This window comes from Salvelinus fontinalis, chromosome 3 (genome assembly GCF_029448725.1).
Source record: "Salvelinus fontinalis isolate EN_2023a chromosome 3, ASM2944872v1, whole genome shotgun sequence".
Classification (NCBI taxonomy): domain Eukaryota; kingdom Metazoa; phylum Chordata; class Actinopteri; order Salmoniformes; family Salmonidae; genus Salvelinus; species Salvelinus fontinalis.
This window is the reverse complement of record NC_074667.1, coordinates 11561628-11583957: the sequence shown is the minus strand read 5'-3', so window position 1 is coordinate 11583957 and position 22330 is coordinate 11561628. Positions and strand designations below refer to the sequence as shown.

The 22330-nt window shown below is 43.7% G+C and overlaps 1 protein-coding gene across 1 annotated transcript in view; it reads left to right on the top strand.

Annotated features, from left to right (window-relative positions):
* Nucleotides 1-22330, top strand: part of LOC129838829 (complement C3-like) — a 56558-nt gene that overhangs the window by 11568 nt on the left and 22660 nt on the right. Inside the window, exons 7-23 of the mRNA XM_055906049.1 lie at nucleotides 333-420; nucleotides 586-688; nucleotides 854-974; nucleotides 1075-1190; nucleotides 1384-1536; nucleotides 1627-1836; nucleotides 2587-2781; nucleotides 3017-3172; nucleotides 7268-7397; nucleotides 16495-16563; nucleotides 16950-17144; nucleotides 17327-17438; nucleotides 17551-17633; nucleotides 17722-17861; nucleotides 18091-18303; nucleotides 19855-19915; nucleotides 20167-20253. Coding sequence (XP_055762024.1) covers nucleotides 333-420; nucleotides 586-688; nucleotides 854-974; nucleotides 1075-1190; nucleotides 1384-1536; nucleotides 1627-1836; nucleotides 2587-2781; nucleotides 3017-3172; nucleotides 7268-7397; nucleotides 16495-16563; nucleotides 16950-17144; nucleotides 17327-17438; nucleotides 17551-17633; nucleotides 17722-17861; nucleotides 18091-18303; nucleotides 19855-19915; nucleotides 20167-20253 — 2232 coding nt within the window. The remainder of the gene's footprint in view (nucleotides 1-332; nucleotides 421-585; nucleotides 689-853; nucleotides 975-1074; nucleotides 1191-1383; nucleotides 1537-1626; nucleotides 1837-2586; nucleotides 2782-3016; nucleotides 3173-7267; nucleotides 7398-16494; nucleotides 16564-16949; nucleotides 17145-17326; nucleotides 17439-17550; nucleotides 17634-17721; nucleotides 17862-18090; nucleotides 18304-19854; nucleotides 19916-20166; nucleotides 20254-22330) is intronic.

Genomic DNA, 22330 nt, shown 5'->3' with positions numbered 1-22330 from the left:
CCCCCAGTTTCATCTCTCATTCCTACAGTGCAACGCTCCCTCAAAGCATTGTGTTGTGTGACAAAATTGCACATTTTAGAGTTACCTTTTATTGTCCCCAAAACAAGCTTCTTGATGTGCCACACCTGTCAGGTGGATGCATTGTCTTGGCAAAGGAGAAAAATGCTCACTAACAGGGATGTAAACACATTTTTGCACCACATTTTTGAGAAGTACACTTTGTGTGTTAACAAAATGTTGAGGATCTTTTATTTCAGCTCATGAAACATGAGACCAACACTTTACATGTTGCATTTATGTTTTAGTTCAGGATATTAATTCTTCCTATCTAGTTCTACCCAGCTTTGAAGTCAAATTGACAGTGAGCAAGTCCTTCTTCTACGTTGATGATGATGAGCTATCGGTCAACATTGATGCCAGGTTGGAGCCATTGTAGAATGTCAAAATATATTTATTGTTGTTATTTCCATGGTAACTAGTAACTAGAACTGCTACTTAACATATCATCTCATTTACAGTACTCCTCTACCCCCCCCCCCTCCCTAATTCTCTGTGGTGGTATTGCTGTATGGTTTGGTTTTGAAGGTACCTGTTTGGGAAGCCTGTGACAGGATCGGGTTTTGTGGTGTTCGGGGTGATCCAAGGAGATGGCAGGACGAGTTTTCCCAGCTCTCTCCAGAGAGTGGAGGTTTGTGCATGTAATATGGGCGGGAGTTTATTTGGATAATTCGGTACACATATAGGTATTCACAAACATTCACCATGGGTAGTCTATGTTTGATGAGCTCTCTAGCTAGAATATCACAAGAAGTCTGACAGACAGGCATCTTTGCTTTGTTTCTTACGAATGCAGCTTAAAGACGGAGGATGCAAAGCGGTTCTGAAGATACAGCACATCAAAGAAACTTTCCCAGACATCAATAACCTTTTGCAGAAATCCCTCTACATATCAGTCAATGTGTTAACAGACACAGGTAAGTAGAGTGTCTGTGGTACGTGCATACCTTTGGATCTTATGAAGTGTGCGTTTGTGTTCAGTCTCAAAACAGGGAAGGTGTCGGTTTTATCCCTCAGGGAGTGAGATGGTGAAAGCAGAGAAAAAGGGAATCTTCATAGTCAAGTCACCGTATAGCATTCACTTCAAGAAGACCCCACTGTACTTCAAACCAGGAATGCCTTACGACATCTCGGTACATTTAAGAACATTCAATCACTGTGTTCGACATGAACTCAATTACTATGCTATTCCAAAGTGTTGCCTAGTTATTTTAACCATGGAAACCAACCAAGTAACTGTGGTCAAGGGGTAGGATGGTATATTGGGCTTGCACTGTCTTCCCCACCTATTGGTCTAATTGTACCACTTTCAATTTGTACCATTAGGTGTATGTGACCAATCCAGATGATTCTCCAGCCAAAGGTATCGATGTGGAGGCTTTACACAACGACAAAATAGAGCAGGGGAGGACACATGACAATGGTATTGCCAAAATGACAATTAACACGGATGTGGGCACTGCTGAGCTGCACATCATGGCAAGTTCAAAACCCAAACTTGTTTTTTAATTGTGTCAAGAAGTGTTGACACCTTGTAGTCATTCATTTTGTTGCTCTATTTCGACACAGGTGAAGACCAACGTCAATGTACTTGGAGAGGACAGGCAGGGCACACAGACGATGACTGCCAAGCCCTATAAATCAAAAGACAACTCACAGAACTACATTCACATAAACATCCATTCTGCAGAGGTCAAAATCGAAGATCGACTCAAAATAGACATAAGCCTCGGCAGCAGTCCTGCGGCCCAACATGACAAACATGAGATAACCTACCTGGTGTGTACCAGTCAACTTTAATCACTTAGACTTGTGCATTTGACCAAGCTGTGATGCATTGGTTGGCAACATTACAGGGTAAAAATGCTGCATGGTTGTGTATTGTGTGGTATGTAAAAAAAAAAGAAAAGAAAAAAAAAAGATATATACACTACCATTCAAATGTTTGGGGTCACTTAGAAATGTCCTTGTTTTTGAAAGAAAAGCACATTTTTGGTCCATTAAAATAACATCAAAATGATCAGAAATACAGTGTAGACACTGTTAATGTTGTAAATTACTTTTGTAGCTGGAAATGCCTGATTTTTAATGGAATATCTACATAGGCATACAGAGGCCCATTATCAGCAACCATCACTCCTGTGTTCCATTGGCACATTGTGTTAACTAATCCAAGTTAATCATTTCAAAAGGCTAATTGATCACTAGAAAACCCTTTTGCAATTATGTTAGCACAGCTGAAAACTGTTGTTCTGAATAGAGAAACAAAACATTTGACCTTCTTTAGACTAGTTGAGCATCTGGAGCATCAGCATTTGTGGGTTCGATAACAGGCTCAAAATGGCCAGAAACAAAGACCTCTAATGTACTTGTCCTCTTGCTCAGTTGTGCACCGGGGCCTCCCACTCTGTTCTTTACTTAAACCAGGAATTCTCTGACTCCACCCATCACTGGCTGGCACTCTTTTCTAGTTAGTGCCAGTTTGTCCTCCCCGTAGAGATGAATACTGACAAGTCTTTGTGTTCACAGATCTTGAGCAAAGGACATCTCATTTCCTCCCAAAGGTTAGAGTGGAGGAAGGGACAAGGACTGGTGACACATCCTCTGACGGTGAACAAGGATATGATCCCCTCCTTCCGGATTGTGGCATATTACCACGTGGGCCAGAATGAGGTTGTGTCTGACTCTGTGTGGGTCGACGTCAAGGATACGTGCATGGGATCGGTAAGACTGTTGCCTCACTGTACAGAACCCATCGTCTAGTGGTTACACTCGGCTCTAGTCACATCTACCACTCTCCACCGGAGATCGGGGTTCAATCCCTGTGTCCAACCTTTCTACTGTTATACCCATTTGCCCATCTCCCCCTCTTAAAACTGTTGTCTAGCTGTGTTAGTATTTCTATGTGAGGTATTGCATTCAAGACTTCTCAAACATTACCTCCGTCTGTGTCCCACAGCTAAAAGTGGATGCCGTAAGTCCCAGTGGCGGTCATGCACCTGGGGACGAACTCACCCTGTCTGTCATTGGTGATTCAGAGGCCAGGGTGGGACTTGTGGCCGTGGATAATGGGGTCTACATCTTGAATGACAAAAACCGACTTACTCAGACGAAGGTGAAGAACTGCAGACTGAACTTACCCTACTTCTGCCACCTAATTAATGAGACTCTGAGTCTTCTCATCTAAACTGTCCATAGTTGTTTATTTATTGATGTTAGTCCATACCTACAGTGGGGTCTGGAAATGATTGACATGCTTGAAAAAGATGCGCAATAACGACTGTATAAAAGAAATACTGAGTTCTATTGCATGTCCCAAAAAATTGGGAAATTATATTATTTTATACTAATACAATTGCTCAGAGAAAGAGATTTTGTTTAACAACTACTAAAAATAAGGTAGGGTTAAAAAATATTGACACCCCTAAAGATTCTTATAAATAAAGTCATTAAAAGTTTAGTATTTGGTCCCATATTCCTAGCACGCAATGACTACATCAAGCTTGTGACTCTACACACTTGTTGGATGCATTTTCAGTTCGTTTTGGTTGTGTTTCAGAATATTTTGTGCCCAATAGAAATTAATGGTAAATAGTGTATTGTGTCCTTTTAGAATAAAATTTGTTTTTAAACACGTCTACATTAATGTGGATGCCACCATGATTACGGACAGTCCTGAATGAATCGTGAATAATGATGATGAGATGGTCCAAGATGATACCCCTCAAGACATGCTAACCTCCCCTGTTATTGGAACTGCAAATGCAAGCTTGATGTAGTCATTGTGTACTAGCAATATGCGACCAAATGCAAAAATTGATGACAACTTTATTTATAAGAATCTTTAGGGGTGTCAGTAATTTTGACACCTACCCTTTTTTAGAATAAATAAATTACTTGTTAAACAATATCTCTTTCTCAGAGAAATGTATTAGAATAAAATAATATCCCAATTTTGGAGTGTACAATAGTTGATTTATTATTTTATACAGTCATTGTTGCTAATCTTTATCAATGGTGTCAATAATTTCAGACCCCACGGAACGTATTTCATGTGGCTATAAAAAAAGTGACGTGGTTTAAAAAAAAAAGCCATGTGGGTCCAGTGCATTCGGAAGGTATTCAGACCGCTTGACTTCCACATTTTGCTATGTTACAGCCTTATTCTAAAATGGGTTAAATAGTTTTTTCCCCTCATCAATCTAAACACAATACCCCACAATGACAAAGCAAAAACACATTTTTAGAATTTTTGGAATATTTATATATAAAAATATTAAATATCACATTTACATAAGTACTCAGACCCTTTACTCAGTACTTTGTTGAAGCACCTTTGGCAGCAATTACAGGCTTGAGTCTTGTTGGGTATGACACTATAAGCTTGGCACACCTGTATTTGGGGAGTTAATCCCATTCCTCTCTACAGATCCTCTAAAGCTCTGTAAGGTTGGATGGGGAGAGTCGCTGCACAGCTATTTTCAGGTCTCTCCAGAGATTTTAGATCGGTTTCAAGTCCGGCCTCTGGCTGGGCCACTCAAGGACATTCAGAGACTTGTCCCGAAGCCACTCCTGCGTTGTCTTGCCTGTGTGCTTAGGGTCATTGTCCTGCTGGAAGGTGAACCTTCGCCCCAGTCTGAGGTCCTGAGCGCACTGGAGCAGGTTTTCATCAAGGGTCTCTTTGTAGTTTGCTCCGTTAATCTTTCCCTTGATCCTGACTAGTCTCCCAGTCCCTGTCGCTGAAAAGCATCCCCACAGCATGATGCTGCCACCACCATGCTTCACCGTAGGGATGGTGCCAGCTTTCCTCCAGACATGATGCTTGGCATTCAGGCCAAAGGGTTCAATCTTGGTTTCATCAGACCAGAGACTCTTGTTTCTCATCGTATGAGAGTCCTTTAGGTGACTTTTAGTAAACTCCAAGTGGGCTGTCATGTGCCTTTTACTGAGAAGTGGCTTCCGTCTGTCCACTATACCATAAAGGTCTGATTGGTGGAATACTGCAGAGATGGTTGTCCTTCTGGAAGGTTCTCCCATCTCCACAGAGAAATTCTGGAGCACTGTCAATGACCATTGGGTTCTTGGTCATCTCACGGACAAAGGCCCTTCTCCCCCGATTGCTCTACCCCGATTGCTCAGAAGAGTCTTGGTGGTTCTAAACTTCTTCCATTTAAGAATGATTTTTGGTACCCTTCCCCAGATCTGGCCTCGACACAATCCTGTCTCGAAGCTCTACGGACAATTCCTTCAAACTCATGGCTTGGTATTTGCTCTGACATGCACTGTCAACTATGGAATATTATGTAGATAGGTGTGTGTCTTTCCAAATCATGTTCAATCAATTACATTTACCACAGGTGGACATCTCAACATCTCAAGGATGAGCAATGGTAACAGGATGCACCTGAGCTCAATTTCGAGTCTCATAGCAAAGGGTCTGAATAGTTACAGAAGTTTACATACACTTAGGTTGGAGTCATTGAAACTCGTTTTTCAACCACTCCACAAATGTCTTGTTAACAAACTATAGTTTTGGCAAGTTGGTTAGGACATCTACTTTGTGCATGACACAAGTAATTTTTCCAACATTTGTTTACAGATAGATTATTTCACTTACAGTATAATTCACTGTATCACAATTCCATTGTGTCAGAAGTTTACATACACTAAGTTGACTGTGCCTTCAAACAGCTTGGAAAATTCCAGAAAATTATGTCATGGCTTTAGAAGCTTCTGATAGTCTAATTGACATCATTTGATGGTGTACCTGTGGATGTATTTCAAGGCCTGCCTTCAAACTCAGTGCAAATCAATCCAAGAACAACAGCAAAGGACATTGTGAAGATGCTGGAGGAATCAGGTACAAAAGTATCTATATCCACAGTAAAACAAGTCCTATATCGACAACCTGAAAGAACGCTCAGCAAGGAAGAAGCCACTGCTCCAAAACTGCCATAAAAAAGCCAGACTATGTTTTTGGAGAAATGTCCTCTGGTCTGATGAAACAGAAATAGAACTGTTTGGCCATAATGACCATCGTTATGTTTGGAGGAATAAGGGGGAGGCTTGCAAGCCAAAGAATACCATCCCAACCGTGAAGCACGGAGGTGGCAGCGTCATGTTGTGGGGATGCTTTGCTGCGGGAGGGACTGGTGCACTTCACAAAATAGATCTCACCATGAGGGAGGAAAATTGTGGCTATATTGAAGCAACATCATAAGACATCAGTCAGGAAGTTAAAGCTTGGTCGCAAATGGGTCTTCCAAATGGACAATGACCCGAAGCATACTTCCACAGTTGTAGCAAAATGGCTTAAGACAACAAAGTCAAGGTATTGGAGTTTAAATGTATTTGGCTAAGGTGTATGTAAACTTCCGACTTCAACTGTATGTAAATAAGTTATTTTATTTTTATACATTTGCAAAAAAATTATAATAATTAACTTTTCCATCATGTTGTGAGTAGATTGATGAGGATTTAGAAAAATAATCCTATTTAGGATTAAAACGCAACAAAATGTAACGTAATAAAATGTGGGAAAAGGGAATGGACCAGAATACTTTCCGAATGCACAAAATGCTGCTCAAATTAATTTACGAGGGAATTCAACTAGGAGAATCTTCAAATAAAAACAAATTGCTAAATGGGTTTTTGATAGATGCAACATTTCCATTTGTACTATGTCCTCTTAAACTGAAATACATTTGGACCAAACAGAAGATTGCGCCATACTTGCCCACCAACACTTGGGAATGTTTTCGGACTGATTTGTGTGTATGTGTGTTTTTGGTTTTACTATCCTTGTGCGGACCATAAGCGGACCAGAAGTCCTCGCAAGGATAGTAAAATAGGAACGTTTGGACAAGTGTGGACATTTCGCCGGTCCCCAAAAGGGAAATGGCTATTTTAGGATTAGGGGTAAGGGTTAGAATTAGGGTTAGAGGTTTAAGTTTAAGTGTACGGTTGGGTTCGGGAAAATAGGATTTTGTGAATGCAAATCAATTGTTTTGTCCCCACAAGAATAGGTGTGTGTGTGTGTGTGTGTGTGTGTGTGTGTGTGTGTGTGTGTGTGTGTGTGTGTGTGTGTGTGTGTGTGTGTGTGTGTGTGTGTGTGTGTGTGTGTGTGTGTGTGTGTGTGTGTGTGTGTGTGTGTGTGTGTGTGTGTGTGTGTGCGTACATGGCATTGGTATGTGCATGAACCCATCCTTAGATCTGGGACATAATAGAGAAACATGACACAGGCTGCACCGCAGGGAGTGGAATGGACAGTATGGGCGTTTTCTACGACGCTGGACTGGTGTTTGCATCCAACACTGCAGGGGGCACCCCTCAGAGGACAGGTATGTGAAGCCCAAGTATAATGCCTCTATATAAAAGCTGAAATACACATTCAGGCCTGCCTAGTCTTGCGTGGCCAGCCTTCCAAAGTCCTGTCTCGTTCACTTGACTATCGGAAGTCAGGCGAACTTCACATTTGGATTTTTAGTTTGAATGGGAACGGTCGGAGTCAATTGCATTCAGCGCTCGGATTTGATTGCCTTAGTATATGCAATTTTTCGTATTTTTTCTTGTTTTGTCCGTGTCTCTGTTTTAGTAGCCTATGCGGCATTTGTTTTGTATCATATGCACGCTAGCTTGCTGCAAGTCAGAGGTATATTTTTTTTTAAATCAATGTCTCTTTGGAACTGCACCCATTCAAAATGCTTTATTGGTTTGATAGAGGCAATGTGTCACTACCCACTGGGCACAAACTGGTTGAATCAACGTTGTTTCAACATAGTTTCAATGTCACAATATGTTGACAAATTATGTGGAAAATAAATTGGATTTGAAAAAAGTCATCAACTTTTGGAAAAAGGGAAGGGAACTGTTGTTTTGAGGGTGAAATTTCAACCACAGGATTATGTCATCATGGTAACCACATTTCATCATAGACAAACCTTTGTACCTTTAAAACAATGTCAGATCTTCAACGTTATATCCAGTATCAGAAAAAAACTATAGGCTGGGCAGGACCTCCAACTGGAGACTTGATCTATCAACAGCTGCCTTTTGGTCTCCCATCTAGGCTTTTAACCAAGCACTGCTTAGCTCGAAAAATCTCCACTTAAAAACTAAAGAGATTCACTGTTGCTATCCATATCAGGTATGAAGGTAAGACCCAGATGCAGACCACGTCAAATAAACAATAGTTTAATATTCCAACAGCAGGCAATAGACAGGTCAAGGCAGGCAGGGGGCAGTAAACCAGAGGGGAGTTAACGGTACCGGGCGGCAGGCAGGCTCAGGATAAGGCAGAGGTCGGTAATCCAGAGGGGGGCAAATGTACAGGTCGGCAGGCAGGCTCTGGGTCAGGCAGAGTGGTCAGGGCTCGGAGTCAGGACAGGCAAGGGTCAAAACTAGGAGGGCGAGAAAAGCGAGACTGGAAAAAGCAGGAGCTGAGACACAAAACGCTGGTTGACTTGAACAAACAAGACGAACTGGCAACAGACAAACAGAGAACACAGGTATAAATACACCGGGGATATATTGGGGAAGATGGGCAACACCTGGAGGGGGATGGAGACAATAATCCTCCTAGTCAACCAGGCACTGGAATCCCCTGCCCCGAGGTCGAACCTTCAGGAGACGCCTCACCATGTAAGCCGGTTGGCCATCGATAAGACTGGGCCTGGAAATGGGAGACAAAGGGCTGTGAGACATGGGTTTGTCTCTGGACACATAAAGGTGGAATGTATATATGAAGGTTACAGGGCAACAGAAGATGAACAGCAGAGGGGCTAATGATCTTGGAGATGGGGAACGGGACGATATTCCGGGGGGAGAGTTTGCGGAATTCCACCCGGAGGGGCAGATCCTGGGTGGATAGCCATACCTTCTACACGAGACGATACCGGGGAGCCGGGATCCGATGGCGATCCGCTTGTCATCGATACCTGGAGGTGGTCTTGAGGAGGGCCGACCGAGCTCTCCTCCAGGGACAATGACAGCAGCGGAAAAACATCTGGGCAGAAGGTATGCCGACCTCCTCTTCCTGCTCAGGGAAGAGCAGGGGCTGATACCGCAGGGAACAATAAAACTGTGATAGGCCCGTGGCAGAGCAGGGAAGGGTGTTGTGGGCGTATTCCACCCACACCAGCTGCTGGCTCCAGGTGGTGAGTTTGGCGGAGACCAGGCAGTGCAGGGTGGTCTCGAGATCCTGGTTGGCTCGCTCCGACTGGCCGTTAGACTGGGGATGGAAGCCGGAGGACAGGCAGGTCAACGACCCAATGAGGGTGCAGAATGACTTCCAGAACTGGGACGAGAACTGAGGGCCGCGGTCAGAGACCATGTCTACGGGCAGTCGATGGATCCGGATGACGTGCTGCACCATGAGCTGGGCCGTCTCCTTGGCAGAGGGTAACTTTTGGAGAGGAATGAAGTGGGCGGCCTTGGAAAAGCGATCCACCACGGTCAGGATGTCGATGTTACCATCAGACGGGGGAGACCTGTGGCAAGCCTGAAGGAATGAGCCCACTCCAGGACCGCGAAGTGGACAGCGTCAAGCACAAACATCCGTTTATCTGGGCCCCCCAGGGTTCGGCTGGGACCACTGCGTCTCCCGGACCTGTTTCCAGATACCCCAGCTGAGTGCCATCGCCAGGCACGAGGTGGGAAGGATGGTCTCGGGCTCCGGGGTTGAGACAGAACGTTGAGACAGAACAGCCCCCACTCCGACATCCGACACATCGGCATCCACCACGAACTGACAGGAAGGGTCCGGATGAACCAGGATCGGAGCCATGGTGAAGCGGTGTTTAAGGTCCCGGAACGCCCGGTCCATGGCCGTGAACCGCGTGAACGATACCTTGGTAGAGGCAGATAGGGGGGAGGCCAGGTTGCTGTAACCCCAGATAAAGCGGCGATAAAAGTTGGCGAACTCCAGGAAGCGTTGCAGCTGCGCCCTGGACGTAGGCTGAGGCCAATCAACAAGACGAACTGGCAACAGACAAACAGAGAGCACAGGTATAAATACGCAGGGGATCATGGGGAAGATGGGCGACACCTGGAGGGGGGTGGTGACAATCACAAAAACAGGTGAAACAGATCAGAGTGTGACAATCGAAGTAATTCCAATTTGTTGGTTTAACAGAGCAAATTAAATGTGACCATACTTTATCACTCATTTTGTGTAGATTGCATTTGGAAAGTATTCAGACCCCTTGACTTTTTCCACATTTTGTTACGTTACAGCCTTATTCTAAAATGTATCCTCATAAATCTACACATACTACCCCATAATGACAAGCAAAAACAGGTGTTTAGAAATGTTTGCAAATTAATAAAAAAATACAATCTAAAATACTTATTACATAACTATTCAGAACCTTTGCTATGAGACCTGAAATGTATCTCAGGTGCATCCTGTTGTCACGCCCTGACCATAGAGAGCTTTTTATGTCTCTATTTTGGTTTGGTCAGGGTGTGATTTGGGTGGGCATTCTATGTTCTATGATTTTGTATTTCTATGTGTTGGGCCGGGTGTGGTTCTCAATCAGGGACAACTGTCTATCGTTGTCTCTGAGAACCACACTTAGGTAGCCTTTTTCCCACCTGTATTTGTGGGTAGTTGTCCATGTTTAGTTGCCTGTGAGCACTACGTTGGCTTCACGTTTTGTTTGTTAGTTTGTTAAGTGTTCTTCGTTGAATTAAAAGATGTATTCCAATCGCGCTGCACCTTGGTCCACTCCTTTAAACGGCTGTGACAGAACTACCCACCACCAAAGGACCAAGCAGCATGGTAGGAGGGAGCAGCATTGGTTGGAGAGTTGGACATGGGAGGAAATCCTGGGTAGCAAGGGACCCTGGGCACAGACGGAAGAGTATCGGCGTCCTAAAGAGGAGCTGGAGGCAGCTAAGGCGGAGCTCCTCCTAAAGAGGAGTTGGCTCGAGTAGGCGTGCACGAGAGGCAGCCCCAGAATTTTTTTGGGGGGTGGCACACGGGGAGATTGGCGGAGTCAGGTCATAGACCTGAGCCAACTCCTCGTGTTTGCCGTGGGGAGAGATTGACCGGGAAGGCACCGTGTTATGCGGTGACGCGCAAGGTGTCCCCAGTGCGCACTCATAGCCCGGTGCGCTACATCGCAGCTCCTCGCATCGGCCGGGCTAGAGCATCGAGCCAGGAGGGATGCTGCCGGCTCAGCGCATCTGGCCTCCAGTGAATCTCCTCGGCCCGGGTTATCCTGCACCAGCCCTACGCACGGTGTCCCCGGTTCGCCAGCACAGCCCAGTGCGGCCTGTTCCAGCTCCCCGCACTTGCCGGGCTACAGGGGGTATCCAGCCAGGACGAGTGGTGCTAGCTTTGCGCTCGAGACCGCCAGTGCGCCTCCACGGCCCAGTGTATCCGACCAAGGAAGAGGCCTCCTGCATGTCTCCCCAGCCTGGTGAGTCCTGTGCCTTCTCCCAGAGCCAAGCCTCCTGTGTGTTTCTCCACTCAAGTGGTGACCCATGACAAGAAGCCTCCAGTGGTGATCCATGGCACGAAGCCTCCAGTGATGATCCATGGCAAGAAGCCTCCAGTGATGATCCATGGCACGAAGCCTCCAGTGATGATCCATGGCACGAAGCCCCCAGTGATGATCCATGGCACGAAGCCTCCAGTGATGATCCATGGCACGAAGCCTCCAGTGATGATCCATGGCACGAAGCCTCCAGTGATGATCCATGGCACGAAGCCTCCAGTGATGATCCATGGCACGAAGCCTCCAGTGAGGATCCATGGCAAGAAGCCTCCAGTGATGATCCAGGGCAAGAAGCCTCCAGTGATAATCCATGGCACAAAGCCTCCAGTGATGATCCATGGCACGAAGCCTCCAGTGATGATCCATGGCACGAAGCCTCCAGTGATGATCCAGGGAAAGAAGCCTCCAGTGATGATCCATGGCACGAAGCCTCCAGTGATGATCCATGGCACAAAGCCTCCAGTGATGATCCATGGCACGAAGCCTCCAGTGATGATCCATGGCAAGAAGCCTCCAGTGATGATCCAGGGCAAGAAGCCTCCAGTGATGATCCATGGCACGAAGCCTCCAGTGATGATCCATGGCACAAAGCCTCCAGTGATGATCCATGGCACGGAGCCTCCAGTGATGATCCATGGCAAGAAGCCTCCAGTGATGATCCATGGCACGAAGCCTCCAGTGATGATCCATGGCACGAAGCCTCCAGTGTTGATCCATGGCAGGAGGCCTCCAGTGATGATCCATGGCACGAAGCCTCCAGTGAGGAGTCATGGAACGAGGCCTCCTACGAAGGCCGCCAGGCCGGAGCCTCCAGCGACGCCCTTCAGTCCGGAGCCTCCAGAGACGTTCGCCAGTCCGGAGCCTCCAGCGACGCCCTCCAGTCCCGTTGGCTTCACGTTTTGTTTGTTAGTTTGTTAAGTGTTCTTCGTTGAATTAAAAGATGTATTCCAATCGCGCTGCACCTTGGTCCACTCCTTTAAACGGCCGTGACACCTGTTTCCATTGATCATCCTTGAGATGTTTCTATAACTTCATTGGAATCTACCTGTTGAAAGTGTAATTGATTGAACATGATTTGGAATGCCACACACCTGTCTACAGTTGAAGTCGGAAGTTTACATACACCCTAGCCAAATACATTTAAACTTAGTTTTCCACAATTCCTGACATTTAATCCTAGTAAAAAGTCTTAGGTCAGTTAGGATCACCACTTTATTTTAAGAATGTGAAATGTCAGAATAATAGGAGAGAGAATGATTTGTTTCAGCTTTTATTCTTTCATCACATTCCCAGTGGGTCAGAAGTTTACATTGACTCAATTAGTATTTGGTAGAATTGCCTTTAAATTGTTTAACTTGGGTCAAATGTTTCGGGTAGCCTTCCACAAGCTTCGTAAAATAAGTTGGGTGAATTTTGGCCCATCCCTCCTGACAGAGCTGGTGTAACTGAGTCAGGTTTGTAGGCCTCCTTGCTCGCTTTTTCAGTTCTGCCCACAAATGTTCTATAGGATTGAGGTCAGGGCTTTGTGATGGCCACTCCAATACCTTGACTTTGTTGTCCTTAAGCCATTTTGCCACAACTTTGGAAGTATGCTTGGGGTCATTGTCCATTTGGAAGACCCATTTGCGACCAAGCTTTAACTTCCTGACTGATGTCTTGAGATGTTGCTTCAATATTTCCACGTAATTATTTTCCTCGTGATGCCATCTACTTTGTGAAGTGCACCAGTTCCTCCTGCAGCAAAGCAACCCCACAACATGATGCTGCCACCCCCGTACTTCACGGTTGGGATGGTGTTCTTCAAACAGATCTATTTCTGTTTCATCAGACCAGAGGACATTTCTACAAAAAGTATGATATTTGTCCCCATGTGCAGTTGCAAACCGTAGTCTGGTATTTTTATGGCGGTTTTGGAGCAGTGGCTTCTTCCTTGCTGAGTGGCCTTTCAGGTTATGTCGATATAGGACTTTACTGTGGATATAGATACGTTGTACCTGTTTCCTCCAGCATCTTCACACGGTCCTTTGCTGTTGTTGTGGGATTGATTTGCACTTTTCGCACCAAAGTACGTTCATCTCTAGGAGACAGAACGCGTCTTCTTCCTGAGCGGTATGACGGCTGCGTGGTCCCATGGTGTTTACACTTGCGTACTATTGTTTGTACAGATGAACGTGGTGCCTTCAGGCATTTGGAAATTGATCCCAAGGATGAACCAGACGTGTGGTTCACCTCCTTCTGAGGTCTTGACTGATTTCTTTTGATTTTCCCATGATGTCAAGCAAAGAGGCACTGAGTTTGAAGGTAGGCCTTGAAAGACATCCACAGGTACACTTCCAATTGACTCAAATTATGTCAATTAGCCTATCAGAAGCCATTACATAATTTTCTGGAATTTTCCAAGCTGTTTGAAGGCACAGTCAACTTAGTGTATGTAAACTTCCGACCCACTGGAATTGTGATACAGTGAATTATAAGTGAAATAATCTGTCTGTAAACAATTGTTGGAAAATGTACTTGTGTCATACACAAAGTAGATATCCTAACCGACCTGCCAAAACTGTAGTTTGTTAATAACAAGACATTTGTGGAGTGGTTGAAAAACTAGTTTTAAGCGTATGTAAACTTCTGACTTCAACTGTATATACTGTCCCACATTTGACAGTGCATGTCAGAGCAAAAACCAAGCCATGAGATCGAAGGAGCTCTGAGACAGGATTGTGTCGAGGCACAGATCTGGGGAAGGGTGCCAAAACATTTCTTCAGCGTTGAAAGTACCCAAGAATAAAGTGGCCTCCATCGTCCTTGGACGAAGTTTGGAACCACAAAGACTCTTCCTAAAGCTGGTCAGGGAGGTGACCAAGAACCCTATGGTCACTCTGACAGAGCTCTAGAGCTCCTCTGTGGAGATGGGAGAACCTTTCCAGAAGGACAACCAACTCTGCAGCACTCCACCAATCAGGCCTTTATGGTAGAGTGGCCAGACAGAAGCCACTCCTCAGTAAAAGGCACTTGACAGCTTGCTTCAGAGTTTGCTAAAAGGCACCTAAAGGACTCTCAGACTATGAGAACCAAGATTCTCTGGTCTGATGAAACCAAGATTGAACTCTTTGGCCTGAATTCCAAGCGTCACGTCTGGAGGAAACCTGGCACTACGGAAAAGCATGGTGGTGGCAGCATCATGCTGTGGGGATGTTTTTCAGCAGGAGGGGCTGGGAGACTAGTCAGGCTCAAGGGAAAGATGAACTGAGTAAAGTACAGAGAGATCCTTGATTAAAACCTGCTCCAGAGTGCCCAGGACCTCAGACTGGGGTGAAGATTCACCTTCCAACAGGACAACGACCCTAAGTTCACAGCCAAGACAACACAGGAGTGGCTTCGGGACAAGTCTTTGAATGTCCTTGAGTGGCCCAGCCAGAGCTTGGACTTGAACCGGATCGAACATCTCTGAAAAGACCTGAAAATAGCTGTGCTTCGACGTTCCCCATCCAACCTGTCAGAGCTTGAGAGGATCTGTAGAAAAGAATGAGAGAACCTCCCCAAATACACGATAGCATGTATAGGTCGGCAGGTAGCCTGGTGGTTAGAGCGTTGGGCTAGTAACCGAAAGGTTGCTAGATTGAATCCCCCAGCTAACAAGGTAAAAATCGATTGTTCTGCCCCTGAACAAGGCAGTTAGCCCACTGTTCCTAGGCCGTCATTGTAAATAAGAATTTGTTCTTAACTGACTTGCCAAGTTAAATAAAGGTTAAATAGGTCTTTGGAACTTTTCACATTGCTGTAATAATCTGCGCAGAATCTCAAACGGCATTAATCACTTGGATCATGTTCTTTTAGTGTAATCTCAACTGCAATACAGGTGATTTGGTTCTGCTATTAGATGAAGCACAGTGATGACGCATTAATCCTTTGTATAAATAAACAAAATATCTGACATTGTATTCCCATTTGAACTTTGCTGTGCTTGTAAAGGGTTGAAAGCGTAGTGATAGACATTTGGGTGACAACTAAACCAAAAATCTGACGTTGTTTTTCCCATTTGAACTTTGCTGTGCTTGTAAAGGGTTGAAAGCGTAGTGATAGACATTTGGGTGACAACTAAACCAAAAATCTGACGTTGTTTTTCCATTGGAATATGGTTATGCTTTTAGATGGTTGAAAGCATAGTGATAACACATTAGAAATTCAATAACTGTCGGCTGTTTTTTTGAGTGGGTGAATATAGGTTGTAATTTCATTGATCAATGCTAGCAATTTACTTCAAACTGCACACAGAGACATACAAATGGTATCCTTGAGTTAATCTGAAAATTGACAATCTTGCAATCTCTTTAACCTGATCTGAATGTGTGCAAAATATGTGTTGGCCGAATATTGGATGTTGTGTGTCTCCTAAAACCATTAGCAGTCAGCTTACTTCTACTTCTGACCTCATAAGGGTTGATACCTTGGTTGGCCACGCAGTTATCATTTCTAGACACTTTGTAAAAGTCTTACAACGTAGCAAAAAGATGCCAATGACTACTAAGCGTTTGTTTTCGGACACACAGAACACCTGCTCACTCATTCGTACATTGATACATCACACTCTTTCTCTTCATTGTGGCCTCCTTTCACTCTCATGTTTTTGTTTAGCCTGGCTTTGTTTTGACTACTGTTTTTTTCTACAATTGTAAAGTGACTTTGGTTCTTTGCAAAGCGCTATATAATTATATAATATATAATATTAATACTTAAGTTATAAAATACACTATTGGCAATATCACATTTTAGCCAGTTATCAGCTGGTGTATCATATTTTACTTCACCATAGTATCTTCATTCTCACTGTGGAATTTGGTTGATGTAGGCCTAAAACATTTGTCCTTAATATTGCCTTGTCAAATCTCCCAGGCAGGTTTTGTGCATTGAAATCCGTCTTCTTCTTTGTGTGCTTTAGTCGCCAGCTGCCCTGTCAACTCAAGGAGACGACGAGCAGTGACTATAAATGATGTGGTAACCACACTGGGTAGGACAAGAGTTTCTCTGCTTGTGATGCCTGATCTCAAAACTGGATGTTTTTGTTTTAACCATGTACATATGTATTTATTTATTAGTAGAACTTAGTACTTCTTTCTTACCAAACAGACATCTGTTGCAAGGATTTCAAATAGTGTTTTATTGTTTATGTTTTCAACCTCTGGGAATGAGAACCAATTACGAAATAGGAAGACTGCTGTCCAGATTGGCCACTAAACAAACTTCAAATGATGTTCAGGTTTTTTTTCTTCTTTCATTGAATTATATTCCTTTTAAAATTCCGTTAACTCTCAGCACTTGGTTTCCCTAAAGGTTTTGCAGATCACTCTGCGATAATGCAGAATCTCACTAATAATGCACTTCTCTATGTCCTAGCGAGCCAGTACACCGGCCTGGAGAGACAGTGCTGCATGGACGGTATGAGGAAGAACATTCTAGATTACACGTGCGAGCGGCGTGCCCAATACATCAGCGATGGAACAGAGTGTGTGGAATCCTTCCTGAAATGTTGTAGAGAAATGGCCACCAAACGTGAAGAGGCCAAGACTGACCAGCTCATATTAGCCCGCAGTAAGTGAAACAACTGTAGTGGACTGGAATTGTCAATTCTAAAATTGCACACTATGTAAATCCAGTGTGATAAACAAAACCAGAGTGTGAATGTATAAAATATTCTGGTATTCCCTTCTGTGTAAAAGGGAAATACATTAATAGTGATGGGAACTGTCTGACTTTCTGTCACTCTTGGTAAGGTGAAGAAGAGGATTTCGAAAATTTTAACAACATCATTTCCCGATCCTTCTTCCCTGAGAGTTGGCTATGGAATGAGGAGAGTCTGCCGCAGTGTCCTGACAATAAGCAGTGGTAAGAACAGTATTTATTGAGATTGTTCAATGCACTACAGTAAAATGCATTCTAATGCATATTCCTTTTCCCATGTAATGAAAATCCTACATATTTTCTTTTTACCATTTAGTCCTATGCATAACATAAAAATGACCTTACCGGATTCCATCACCAGCTGGCAGATCACTGCCATTGGCCTGTCCAAAACACATGGTACTCTCACTTATTTGTACCCCTCTTGCTATATTGGTGGCTACTCTTTCTACATCTTCTATCTTATGGCAACTCTCTTGCTCAATAGGAATCTGTGTGTCTGAACCGCTCAAAATAATTGTTTGGAAGAACTTCTTCCTTGATCTGAAGCTACCCTACTCTGCCGTACGCAATGAGCAGCTGGAAATCAAAGCCATTCTTCACAACTACAGGGAGAACTCTATAACCGTAAGCTTATTGTCATTTAAAGGCAGGCACGCAACCGTGTTGAGTTGAACCTGCAGATGCAGGAGGTATACAGAGTAAACCCAAATATTTCATTCTAAAATCAGTATGACCTTTTCTGTGCATTATTATTATTATTATTATTATTATTATTATTATTATACCATTCAGTGTGGTATTTATCTGATTAGATCCACGGTGATGTGACTACCCCTCTCCACCTTAATGGCAGGTCCGTGTAGAACTGAGGGAGACATCAGACGTGTGCAGCTCTGCCAGCAAGAAGGGGAGGTATATTGTTACTGTTATGGTGGACCCCAGGTCCACACGAAGTGTTCCCTTTGTCATCATCCCCATGAAGCTGGGCCTCCATACCATCGAGGTGAAGGCCTCCGTCCGAGATTGGGGTGGTCGGGACGGTGTTAAGAAGGAGCTACGTGTGGTGGTAAGGCAAACCATTGCTTCTGACCTTCCCAAACTATCCGAGTTGCAGATTGGCTTTATTTGGTGCCATCCATGTAACCAACTACACTGTAAGAAGAATACTAAATAATTAGTGTTGCTAGAAAAAAGGACTTTCACTTGTCACTTGTCTTTATGATAAGATGGCAGAGTAGAAAGCTCCCAATATCTGACACAATGGGTCTGCCTGTCCAGGCCCTTGTGGATCTTCAGTTACGTGTAGAAGAGGGGGATGTTGGACATACAGGAATGCTCTTGTTTTCTCATCAGTGATTTACTGCTTCCACCAATGTCTCTTTTACCCCTTTTTTGTGATATCCAATTGGTAGTTACAATCTTGTCTCATCGCTGAAACTCGAGTCATGCGTCCTCCGAAACATGAACCGCCAAGCCGTGCTGCTTCTTAACACACTGCTCGCTTAACCCGGAAGCCAGCCGCACCATTCAACTCATAACTGAGGTCAGCTTGCAGGCGCCTGACCCGCCACAAGGAGATGCTAGAGCGCGATGAGCCAAGGAAAGCCCTCCGGCCAAACCCTCCCCTAACCTGGACGGGACTGGGCCAATTGTGTGCTGCCCTTTGGAGTTCCCAGCCGGCTGTGACACAGCCTGGGATCGAACCCAGACTGTAGAGGCGCCTCAGCACTGCAATGCAGTGGCTTTGACCGCTCCGCCACTCGGGAGGCACACCCCGATGTCTCCTTGTTCAGTTTGTTGTAGGTTGGGGTGGGGTCGGAGGACAATGGCCTGTATAAATTGAAGTCTGACAATTGTCTTTTGTATTCAACAATATAATTGCCAGTATCCATAATCACTGTCGCCCGCCCTGGTCCACTTGATGAAAATATTGAGTGTAGAATCTGCCTGTAGTTTGTTCAGGGACAGATTTTTGTTTTTTGTTTATTCTGCTCCCACCAGACTTTACCTCGTCTTCCACAAGGTATTAATGGGTTTGAATTGAATCTCTTCAAGACAGGTGGAGTGGGTGTCACTTGTGAACACAATCTGGTAGAGCTGAACATTTTCTGGTCAATAGAAAAGTCAATAATAGGTGTTTTGGAACAAAATATGAATCTTGATTAAGAAGGAAGATTTCAGCTGGTGTGAGGTGCTTTTGGAAGAGGTTGACTTTTGGCTCGTCTGGTGTTGTACTGGTGCCTCAAAACCTGTCAGCAAATACAGTGAGCTCTCCTTTAAAAACATACCTTATGGGACTCCTTGTACTAAGATCCGATGGTCCATGAGACCATTGTCCTAATTTTTGATACGAAAGTAAGGTGGCGGTTCTTGAACCTTGTGGCGGATGTTGAATCTTGAATCTTTGGTAACTGGAAAGCCCAGCTATTTTACTATGATTCCAGACCATTCCCATAAGAAGTAGGCCTATGTGCTGTTAAAGTAAATACTTTATCGCCCCTATTTGGAAAACCTAGGCCACCAGGTGAATTGTTGTAATTCAAGCAAAAAACATATATGCTGAGTTGATTAATAAGTAAATGAGCAAATTACTGTGTTTTCATTCTAACAATGACAGCCCGAAGGGGTGCTGACAAGGCTTCAGGTGAAGAAGGTGGAACTGGATCCCGCCAAACACGGTGAGTGTATGGTAGCATACACAGATGTAGATCATCTATAGTTCCAATGACAGTATTACCATTCGTTGCACTGATGAGTATCATGATGGTTGATAATATACATTTTCCTCTCTTAATATGCAAGTCAAATTGTATGGCTCTACCTGTAGGTGAGATTGAATGGAAAAACTCGTAACAACTGTTTACATTATTTGCTCGCTCTGTCTTTGTCGCTGTCTCTCTCTGTCTCTGTCTTTCTCCGGGTTAAAAAGGGGGGACGGATACTGTGCGCGTTCGGAGTGGTGCACTGGTTAACCAGGTTCCAAATACACCTGCCAGAACACACATAAGTGTGACAGGTGAGACGGAATGATCTGACACACATGGACCATTTAGAAATGTACTACGAATACGTGTTAACAACATTAGTTGAATAAGATAGTTGCCCTCGGCTCACTAGCTTCGTATTGGTTCACAAAGCTAGAGGACCACTGAGTAGCAAATGTATCTGCCACGGCTATTAAGATCATCAGTAGGTCTATAGAATAAAACATTGTGTGGAGCTTCGGAAGCTTACACTCTTCGAAAAAGCCTCTGGGGAAAGGGTTCTAACCTGGAACCAAAAGGGTTCTAACCTCGAACCAAAAAGGGTTATTTTATGGTGACAGCCGAAGAACCCTTTTAGGTTCTAGATAGCGCCTTTTTTCAAGAGAGTGTAGTGTAGGGATAAGTCGAGATCAGCAATAATGATGTTGTAGTGTAGGGATAAGTTGAGATCTGTAATAATGCTGTTGTAGTGTAGGGATAAGTCGAGATCAGTAATAATGCTGTTGTAGTGTAGGGATAAGTCGAGATCAGTAATAATGCTGTTGTAGTGTAGGGATAAGTCGAGATCAGTAATAATGCTGTTGTAGTGTAGGGATAAGTCGAGATCAGTAATAATGCTGTTGTAGTGTAGGGATAAGTTGAGATCAGTAATAATGCTGTTGTAGTGTAGGGATAAGTTGAGATCAGTAATAATGCTGTTGTAGTGTAGGGATAAGTTGAGATCAGTAATAATGCTGTTGTAGTGTAGGGATAAGTTGAGATCTGTAATAATGCTGTTGTAGTGTAGGGATAAGTTGAGATCTGTAATAAGGCTGTTGTAGTGTAGGGATAAGTTGAGATCAGTAATAATGATGTTGTAGTGTAGGGATAAGTTGAGATCAGTAATAATGATGTTGTAGTGTAGGGATAAGTCGAGATCAGTAATAATGATGTTGTAGTGTAGGGATATGTCGAGATCAGTAATAATGATGTTGTAGTGTAGGGATATGTCGAGATCAGTAATAATGATGTTGTAGTGTAGGGATAAGTCGAGATCAGTAATAATGCTGTTGTAGTGTAGGGATAAGTTGAGATCTGTAATAATGCTGTTGTAGTGTAGGGATAAGTTGAGATCTGTAATAATGCTGTTGTAGTGTAGGGATAAGTTGAGATCAGTAATAATGCTTTTGTAGTGTAGGGATAAGTTGAGATCTGTAATAAGGCTGTTGTAGTGTAGGGATAAGTTGAGATCAGTAATAATGATGTTGTAGTGTAGGGATAAGTTGAGATCAGTAATAATGCTGTTGTAGTGTAGGGATAAGTTGAGATTTGTAATAAGGCTGTTGTAGTGTAGGGATAAGTTGAGATCAGTAATAATGCTGTTGTAGTGTAGGGATAAGTTGAGATCTGCAATAATGCTGTTGTAGTGTAGGGATAAGTTGAGATCAGTAATAATGATGTTGTAGTGTAGGGATAAGTTGAGATCAGTAATAATGATGTTGTAGTGTAGGGATAAGTCGAGATCAGTAATAATGATGTTGTAGTGTAGGGATAAGTCGAGATCTGTAATAATGCTGTTGTAGTGTAGGGATAAGTTGAGATCAGTAATAATGCTGTTGTAGTGTAGGGATAAGTTGAGATCTGTAATAAGGCTGTTGTAGTGTAGGAATAAGTTGAGATCAGTAATAAGGCTGTTGTAGTGTAGGGATAAGTTGAGATCAGTAATAATGATGTTGTAGTGTAGGGATAAGTTGAGATCAGTAATAATGATGTTGTAGTGTAGGGATAAGTTGAGATCAGTAATAATGATGTTGTAGTGTAGGGATAAGTCGAGATCTGTAATAAGGCTGTTGTAGTGTAGGGATAAGTTGAGATCTGTAATAATGCTGTTGTAGTGTAGGGATAAGTTGAGATCTGTAATAATGCTGTTGTAGTGTAGGGATAAGTTGAGATCTGTAATAAGGCTGTTGTAGTGTAGGGATAAGTTGAGATCTGTAATAAGGCTGTTGTAGTGTAGGGATAAGTTGAGATCTGTAATAATGATGTTGTAGTGTAGGGATAAGTTGAGATCTGTAATAATGCTGTTGTAGTGTCGGTCTATTAGATCCATGGTATTCTTTATAGGTTAAG